The 9786-nt window shown below is 37.9% G+C and overlaps 1 protein-coding gene across 1 annotated transcript; it reads right to left on the bottom strand.

Annotated features, from left to right (window-relative positions):
* Positions 1-1196: 1196 nt before the first annotated feature.
* On the bottom strand, positions 1197-4360 carry LOC115812421 (sialic acid-binding Ig-like lectin 14). The gene is made up of 4 exons (XM_030774899.1): positions 4297-4360; positions 2771-3112; positions 1933-2229; positions 1197-1579 (listed from the first exon to the last, which is right to left on the bottom strand). Exons 1-4 carry the CDS (start codon positions 4358-4360, stop codon positions 1302-1304), a joined length of 981 nt encoding a protein of 326 aa, XP_030630759.1. The 3' UTR covers positions 1197-1301.
* Positions 4361-9786: the final 5426 nt, after the last annotated feature.

The raw sequence follows: 9786 nt of genomic DNA, 5'->3' as shown, positions 1-9786 counted from the left end.
TGATGTTTGTATCTGAATCATCTCCACTGGAGCAGATGCTTGAAACCATAAATATTGATATAGCGATAATTGTTTCAGATATGGTTCTATAATATTTAGTTTAATTCACTCATAATTCCCTTTTCCCTTTAAATTTGCTTACTTGAAACAACACATGCATTATACAGTATTAAGATCCTCCTGCTTCACACATGATTTGAAGCAGAATTTAAATATTTCATGAATAACTGAGGAATTATGTTCATATGGAGATTATAATGTAGTTATCATGAAACAGTTAAATGAATAACTCATAACTGGTAGAGGTCAAAAAAGGTATAGTTCGGCTAGTAATTTATTTTGAGAAATAAAAACAATAACAAGTCTATACACACACATATACTTATACAGTCTATACACATGATTAGTCTATGCATATACTTATACAGTCTATATACATGATTAGAGCAACAGCAATAAACATACACCACAAAGAAATACATGAAACCTACTGCAACATTCATCTTTGCTATACCTCTCTGTTCACATGATTACATTTAATCGTCCTCTCTTCAGAATGAGTGGTTTTTACACATCAGCTTTCTCTTGAAAACAGTCCAAAGATCTCAGACAAAAACATCAGGTCTGTGTTCTCTCCCTACATCTGATGAAAGTGGCTTAATGTTACTGCTGGAGACAGAACACTCGACTGAGCTGAGGACACTTAATTAAACTACTCGTTCAGAGATTTTGATTTCATAGTATAAACACATATATGGTATTACCAAAATCAGTTCTATCTTGTTTAACATTCAGAATTATTTGAAGCCTGGCTGTTTGATTTATTCTTAGTAAGTAGTTGAAAGCACTAAAATGCAACAGTTGTACATGAAGCACAAATGTGAAAGCAACACAAAAACAAAATGTGAATATGAGTTACAGTTAAAGGCCATGGTTATCTTAGCACTATTATAACACTGAAATTCCCAGATGAATCATTCTTTGAGATGTGATCTATAAGGTGATGTTTAGTCAGAGTTGAAATCAGATGTGCCCATCCAGTCAAAGTCAAAAAATGAAAATTTCTGAAGTTTCTTGATGATAAAATCACAAACTATTTCACTGCATATGCTTTGCACTTCCTGTGTATTAGACCTTGGTTTTCTCGATGGTGGGAGGTTGGGGTTGAAAGAATAAGACAGTCAGTCAAGTTCGTTTATCAGAACTTTTTTAATTAAACCGATTCAGTGCATTTCTACATTTTACTGAGAGATATCGAACAAGAAGACAAAAATGACCTCTCTTGCTATACTGGTCAGTAGCTATTGTTTATCGGTTTCCATTGTCATCATTCTCACTCCAACTGCATTTTTACTGACACATACAGCTTTGGTAATAGGTGTGTTTGAGGAAGGCAGAATGATGGTGCTTTTTATCATTGTGTGGCTGCTTTCTGCCATCATCACACTGTTTTTTCCAGTTTTGGCCTCTGGCATGTTCCAGTCAATAACAGGTAAGGGCACACCTTCGCTGATACAAATACAGGTTGTGATCCCTTGCTGGACAGCACAGCCAGAGCTGCTCAAAATCCTGGGACGATCTAAAATCAAAAGAAAATGTGTTAATTTTGTAGATTTAATGCATGTACTGGGATATTACTTGAGAAAAAGAAGTCAGTCACGTTAAGTGCTTCCAAAGTGGAGGTTAACACTGAGTAAGTGTAAAATGTGACATTTTACTCCCTTGTGAAAGAAGATGTGGGCAGGAATTATAAAGTAATAATTAGCAATTATTCCTTAAAAAAAAAAAAAACATGTCGGAGCAGCATAAGACTTTGTACACCCACTTAAGCTAAAGCGGACTCTTGTGGTTACTTTGTGATTACACAGAAAAAAATGAAAGCTAGGGAAAAATGGCTGAGCTTCACAGGCAGAGCTTTAAATATATACTCACAATTCACTGTCAAAGTCCTTGTTATCTCTGTTGTGACATTTCCCTTAAAGAGCACTCTGCAGGTGACACTGGTATTATGATGTTTAGCTTTGGGGATGAATAGCATCTCAGAGAAGTAAGTAACTTCTCCAGTGCTTGTCATGATATTTCCTGGTGTTGCTCTCTGTGGGAGACCATTCAATTCCCATGTTATGTCTGGTGTTGCTCCAGAGCACCTGCCAGGGGCCTCACAACTCAGGGTAACGGGCTGTCCCACCATGAGACGTGGAATATGCAGTGAAGGCTTCTTGGAAAGAGCTTGAGATAAAGCAAAGAGATTGTATCATCATGCAACAACAATATTTCAACAAAGGAAAAAAGACGTATAGCATTTAGACAAAATTTTAACAGTGGAATGAACCATTTTTTCCTTTTCCTGGATTAAAGACACCAGATGTAAACATTCTCTTGCACTGTAGAGGTGCTCATGTGTGCAAAGCTGGAATTAAGGGCTGGATTGCAACCATGGCATATTTGCTATGTATGGTCAGCCTTCACAAGGAGTGCAACTGGTCTGTTATCTTAGGTGATCGTCACGATTAGACACACTCTCTTTTCCATTACTACACAATATGATGTCCTTTGGCCAACACATGAATGACATATCTCATTGTGAACACAGGAATAGCTTTTATTTGTACTTCCTAGTGTGCCAATTCCTTTGTTAATTTACTGGACACTACATGTGGTTCAAAGCCACAGTATGTTAAACTGCTTAAATGCTTAAAAAAGCTGCTTAGGGAGCAAAGTTGTTAAGGTTGTCAACAGCAAAAAAGCAAAACCAGAACATTCTACGTACCAGTGACGCTGACTCTCACTCTTTCTGGGAAAATATAGGTCTGGTGAGCTCCCCACTCAAGTTTGAAGCCATACTCTCCATCATTTTCTCCCTCAACCAGGTCATTGATGACAATGCTACAGGATCTTTCATTTGGTTGTAAAGCAATTTCTCCTGGTTCAGAGTAGGGTATTTCAACAGTTGGGTTGAGTGGATCCCCTTTGAACCACACTCTTTTGTAGGGATCTTGGACCAAACTGTGTGGATAAGTGAATGCACACGGAATAACGGCACAAAGTCCAGCCTCCACAACTTTATTTCTTGCGACTCTTATTGAGAATTCTGCTGCACGACCTGTGGGTTCTATGTAAAGCAAGATAAAACAAATTCAGATAACCCTGTTAAATCTCAAAGAAACTGCCAAAATAAAGGAAACAACTGGATAAGTGAGGGGGAAATGTATATTGACTGCAGCTCCTTCAACACAGCTGTGATTTCTGAATTATTTTAATGGGATAATATCCCATTATACTGAGGGATAAGCATGAAAAAGGTGAACAGGCCCTGTTGCCCATTATTTGAATGACTATGGCTAGAGGAAGAGATAAGAGTTACTTTGGTAGAGATTTAGAAGGCTGAGAGAAAGATATTAGAACCAGGGCTAACTGTAGTAAAAAGACAAAAAAGTGGATAGTCCCCAACCATAAGTGATTTGAGATGCAAGGAAACACAGATGAAAAAGTGTGTAAAATTACAAGATCCTACAGACCCAGGTGCTTGTTTCTCATTGTGAACTGTTTTGATAGGCGTGGTGTGGTATTGTCTTTATTTGTCACCACTCAGCTACTTATAAGGAAAGCTGAATGCCAATACATATAGTTATTCTGATTGACAGTGCTGGTCCTATGGATCCTTTGTTGGAGTACTTTTATACTGACAAGAGTCTATGATAGAAATCCGCCATCCAAAGCACACAATTGGCCACCGAACGATTTAATGAGCCTAAATCTTAGTCATCAGATCTCAGTCTAGCTGAAAATTCCTGGGAGATTCTGTAGCATCACCTGATGTAGTGTTCTCCAACACCATCAACCAAACATTGAAGGATGGGATTTCATGCTAAAATAGGGTGGTGAATCACTTCAGTAGAGTTCTAAACATTTGCAGAATCTACAAGAGCCACTGAAGCCTGGCTTATGTTTGCTCAATGACCTATTAAGACACTTTATGTTGGTGTTTCCTCATTTTGGCAGTTCATTTTACTTATCTGACCCTGAGAGATCTGCAACATCAACAGTCCTACTGTTTTATTATTGTTATTTTTTTCTTACTTTTGAAAACCATGCCTTTACACACTGTTTAAAAGATCATTGAACACTATCATTGTTATAGCCTTAGCAGCAGAAATTCACACTTGAACACCACTGGCTGATTTAAACATTGTTAAGACCAGTGACCCAGCAACCCGGTGAATGCATTGCATTGTTTATAAATGCAATAACAATTTAACTATATATGCTAACAAAGCATTGGATTCAAAGTCTTGCCTGCAATGTAGCATCCGTCTGTAGACAGAACCCCAATGGCAGCGAAGTATATGATGACAAACATCTTGTTCATATAGAGGACAATGAGGAAACTAACAAAACAAACAAACAAACAAAAACCTCCATTAAACAGTGTAAGTATGCATTCACCATGTTACAATGGAACTGTAAATAATGTCGTCGAATAAAACTAACAAATATATTGGTCCTCATAACTAAAAACTAAAATGCTACATGAAGCGAGAGAAAAGACTAATATTTCTATGAGTAATATTTCTATTTCACCATCCAAATTATTTTGAAGACGAGTTTTAAGTTGAACATATTTTTGAAATGTATTTAAATTAAGAAGAAGAAGAAGAACAACAACAACAACAAAATCCTTACTTGTCTTTCTGATGCTTCTGGAGATTTCTAGAGATTCTCTCTGGTCTTCCTGTGTGTGTTATGCAGTCTTATACCCACCAACTGTGAACCGAAACTAGAGGAGTGGAAGTCTACATAGCCAGTTCTCATTTTCAGAAACTGTTATGTAAACGTCATTCTTGGGATCTTTGTCAGGTCACATACAGCACAAAACACTCACCACATGTAATTCTTTCTTTTTGTTAGAACTGCAGGGCCAAGGCAGTGGATGGGTGAATGCACATGCAGCCTAAAGCTAAAAAAAAACCAAACAAAAAAAAAACAAAGTTTGTTTCCAGCAATAAAAGGTTCTGACAGCTCTGCAATAGCATTTGGCACGATTTCCTGACGTGCTTTGGGTGCACTCGTTCCCTCACGAGGCAAAGTCAGTGTTAATCTTCACTTACTGATTCTGGGTCATCACCTTCATTACTTATTGCAGGACTTGTTTCTTACTTGAACAGCTTCCAGGATCACACTGACTGTGTTTATTTCAAATATTTTTTATGCCAAAGAAAATTCATTGAATTAAAGGTGCAGACAATTATTGATCAAGACAGATATCAGTAAAGTTAGAAAATGTTAATGCTTGGCATAACTGTGCAACATTTTGGTTGGTTAAATGTATGAGGATAATGAAAGGTGAAATGTATTTAGCAATCGAGTAATGACGTGACAAATAAATAGGGAATATGTAGAGAACTGAAACAGGAACAACCATTCCACAGACACTTCTTCATCCTAACTACAATCATCCTTAGTTTCAAGGCAGCAAAGGTTATGAAACACGCTACATATTATGCAACACTATATTCTGACAAAGGACTGTAAAACGCTGTAACTGAATGACAACTTAGTCAGCAAACAGAGATCAGTTTCAAGAAAATGTATTGTTTTCACTATGCTTTCTTCTTATAGTTGTAAAAAGAAGTGCTGCCTTACCCATCAAGTCATTATTACTCTGTGAAACGTGACAAGGTTTAGAATGGACGGACAAGAGAAATGCTTAAAGATTGTCAGTACACATACCTCAGAGTACAACACACCACTCAGCAATCTGGCTTTGCTTTGGAAAAGATGAAATGAAGAGGATGCATTGATAAGAGCACCTACCTAAGGGAATGTAGCTACTATAGAACAAGTGAACTAAACTATGACTAAATGTGCAGTGACTTTTGGTGGGGTTGCATATTTCAACCCTGCTTTGGTCCAATTCAACAGACCCATATTTACTGGAAATACACTCATTATCTGAAAACTACTGTGGATTTGGTACTTATATAAATTTAACTCATGTCAAACAATTATACTTTGAGTGTGAACATTGCAGTAGTAAACACAGAATCACAGAATCTTAATCTCTACCTGCGTGATGATTTTTGGCAGAATAATGTGGTAGCAGCAGGCACTCATATTTCTCTTTTTTTCACACAGATATACTCTATCATACTAATTGACATGCTCACTTTGTATTCATCCATGGAGGAATAGCAGACATTGGTCACAGAGAGAGCAGGGGAGAATGTGATCATCTAGCATGGATCAAATCAAATCCATAATAAGAAATAAAGGCTCATTAATCACACAAGTAATCTTTTGGTTTATTTACTATTGCTTTTTTCCCCAAACACAATAAAATTGGGAGCACATATTGAATTATGGAAAATACTGTCTCATGGCAACAACAGCCCATTGATTTCACCCAGTGGTCTTTAGCCTGAAGGCACTGGGACTGGTGAAATGAGCAAGCACTCCATAAGCAAAAAAGGTCAGTTGAAATGATTGATACCCTTTTTACGTTGGTTGACACAGAGCATCAGTTCATTGTTTTGTATGATGAATCAGACTGACATTTCCAGCAATGAAGTCATGAAACTCAAGGGTTAAATTTGTCTGGTCTTTGTCACGTATTCGATTGTGTCCAACATGTAGTCGTTGAAGATACTTCAGTATCAAATTGAAACAAACAGTTCCCTCAAAAACGGGGAAATTAATGGCTTCATGACAACAATAAAGCATAGAAGAAAATGAATGTTGTGAGCTAAACTGTTGCTAACAAGAAGTCCCTTGCAATTGATTATTTGTCTAAACATTACTCCTCATAGAATGTTTGTGAGCAATGTGTAATTAACCTAACTCACATCTGCTCTTTCAACAATACATTGTAAAGAACTCACACATGGATGAAAACAAAACCCACAGCAATAACCATTGCTCTGTGATGAATGTGGGGGAGAATAGATCAGTTTTTCCTCTGAAAGAGTGAAAAATACAAAGCTTGTTATTGGTGTTGTTTTCATCCACACAAAGGACAGAGATGAAGACAGTAATGAGCAGATTCTGAGGCCCTGTAAACTATAGCAGAAGCCTCTCTGATCAGTCTCCTTCATTTCAGGGCTGGCTGTCTAACCAGATCATCTTCAGAGGTGCCTTCCACCTTTTAATGACCGTTCTAACTGTCCTCAAAGCAATGCTCAAGTTTTTCATATCTAACCAGTGATCTGATTCCTATCTGTTACCACAGGTTGGTTTGAACTGTGCTCATGGCTAAACCTTTATTTATTTCTTTTTTCTTTTTAAACGTACAACCCACGAGAGGGAATTCATTCTGAAATATGTGAATCATTAGAGCTTAATACAGGTGATTTTTAAGATGACTGATAACATCCAAATTCGTTCAGAAGTGCTCTTATGCAAGTAGAGTAACACTGCTCTTTCCATGCTGTCTTGGTTCATCATTTTAATGATTTTTCCAAATGCTTTTCAGTGTTTTAAACAATGAAACGGAATTAAATTATTTTCAGGTTATTAAAACATCAAAAGGTAAAAATTCTTTTTCTTTTTTTTTTTAAAAAAAGGGGGAATTAGACTTCTCTATAGGTCACAGGTGTTGCTTTTCAATCCTACAACATACAATCACATGTGGATTTCTACTTGTGAAATAAGTGTATAAATTCCTCAGTCAATCAGACACGTGCAGTGGTTGGTAGAAACAAAATCCACAAGGATCCATAAAGTCAAGGGCATGAGCTACACATCCTTGTTGTGGATATAAGATACCATCGGTAAAAGTGTTTTGCCTCAGAAATTGCACTTTTTTTTTAAAGTCTACTGAATGTTCTCACATAGTAAGATGATCATAGACTCATGCAACATTAGTGAATTATTGGTTTCAAATAATTTGCATATGCTTATTTCCCTCTCTTGCTTGCCACAGCAGATTTCCACCCTGATATGCCACAGGACGAAGCACACATAGGCATTGAGCAAAATAATTTACATTAATTGTTTGAGTCTTGACATATCAGCATAATTACACCTGTCTCAGGCAGTTGGGCAAATGTATTATTGATCAAAATGTTCTAACTTCAAAAATCAGCCCTCCTCTGCCAGGAGCATGAATATGAGTGTTTGAGAGAGAGAGACAGAGAGTCAGAGAGTAAGAGAGAGAGAGAGAGAGAGAGAGAGAGAGAGAGAGAAAGAAAGAATGAAAGAGATCAGTCAGAGACAAAACAAATTTCTACTTCTGTATGCACTGTGACTGACTTCTCTCTCCACCTCCTCTCCCTCCAGTTTGTCACTTTCTTCCGCTCACAAAGTGACAAGGAGGCTAATAGAGGGTCCTCACATACATCAAACATTGTCAACAGGACCTGTATGTTAAATTAACTTCACTTTTCCTCATGTCCCTCAGAAAGGGGATGCACACAGGCACTCAGTTATTAACCAAACGCCACTTGTTTGATTTGTCTATATCTGTCAGCAGTTCTAAGGCTCACTCACTCTCACTCATTATCTAAGCTGCTTATCCTGATTAGGGTCACGGGGGTGCTGGAGCCTATCCCAGCGCTCATAGGGCAAAAGGCAGGGAAACATGAGGATTAAGTCAGGGGGTGCCGTCATATTTTGATTTGACTGTTGTGGCCTGTAAAGCCCCTTGAGACTGTAAACAGTGATATTGGGCTCTAAATAAACTTGAACTTGAACTTGAACTTGAAACACCCTGGACAGGTCGCCAGTCCATTTTAGGGCAGACACACAGACAAACACACATTCATACCTAGGGGCGATTTAGTGTCTCCAATTCACTTAACCTGCATGTCTTTGGACTGTGGGAGGAAACCGGAGCTCCTGGAGGAAACCCACGCAGACACGGGGAGAACATGCAAACCCCACACAGAAAGGACCCCGGCCGCCCGGCCAGGAATCGAACCCGAGACATTCTTGCTGTGCGGCGACAGCGCCACCGTGCCGCCCAGTTCTAAGGCTAACATACAGAAATGACTTTAAATCAACACCTTTCTTTTCTCAACATGGAAAAAAAAAGGGTTTTTTTCTTTTATGGGTAGATGATCTAAGCATACCATGACCTCAGGTCATTTAGGGCGGATTCATCGTGACAGGACCACCAAAGCTTTTTTTACTCAGTGATACAGCTGAAAAGGAAATGAAAAATGAAGGTGCATGGATGTGTCGAAATATTTATGCAAGCACAGTTATTTGGAGTCAGTATACCCATGGACAGAGAAAATAAAACAATTTCTTTAGAATATACTCATTTTGGTCTCATTCTCACCTGCCATCCATGGTTTATGTGCTCAGACATGTAACATAAACCACTACCATTGCAGTACTGTAATACTGCATACTGAAACACAGAAACATGGACTCCATTCCAATTCACATGTCTCTATATTGCAGAATTTGCTGACTGAGTAGAAGTGAACAATGTCCTAACGTTTGTTCTGTATTCTAAAAAGTTTTTAAAATATCGGTTTAAACAATGAAACCACCCTCTATGGAAATACCAGGAAGTGACTGTCTGCAGATTTCTTGGTACACAAGATACATATCATAGATATACATCACATTGTGAAGGAGCCGGTGTAGAAGTACTTATTTTTTTTCTTTTTAATCTAATTAATTTCAAGAAGGCACAAAAACAATATCAGTGAGGACATAGATGTTCTGAGAAACCCAGAGAACACACTCCACAAGACTTGAGACACACAGGCCAAATAAATAAAAACATGAAGTGAAAAACAGTACAACACCAAAAAATTGCCTGAGCAGCCCTTTTGACCA

The sequence above is a fragment of the Chanos chanos genome, chromosome 5 (genome assembly GCF_902362185.1).
Source record: "Chanos chanos chromosome 5, fChaCha1.1, whole genome shotgun sequence".
Classification (NCBI taxonomy): Eukaryota; Metazoa; Chordata; class Actinopteri; order Gonorynchiformes; family Chanidae; genus Chanos; species Chanos chanos.
Note: the sequence above shows the minus strand (reverse complement) of the source record. Positions and strands in the feature narration are given on the sequence as shown.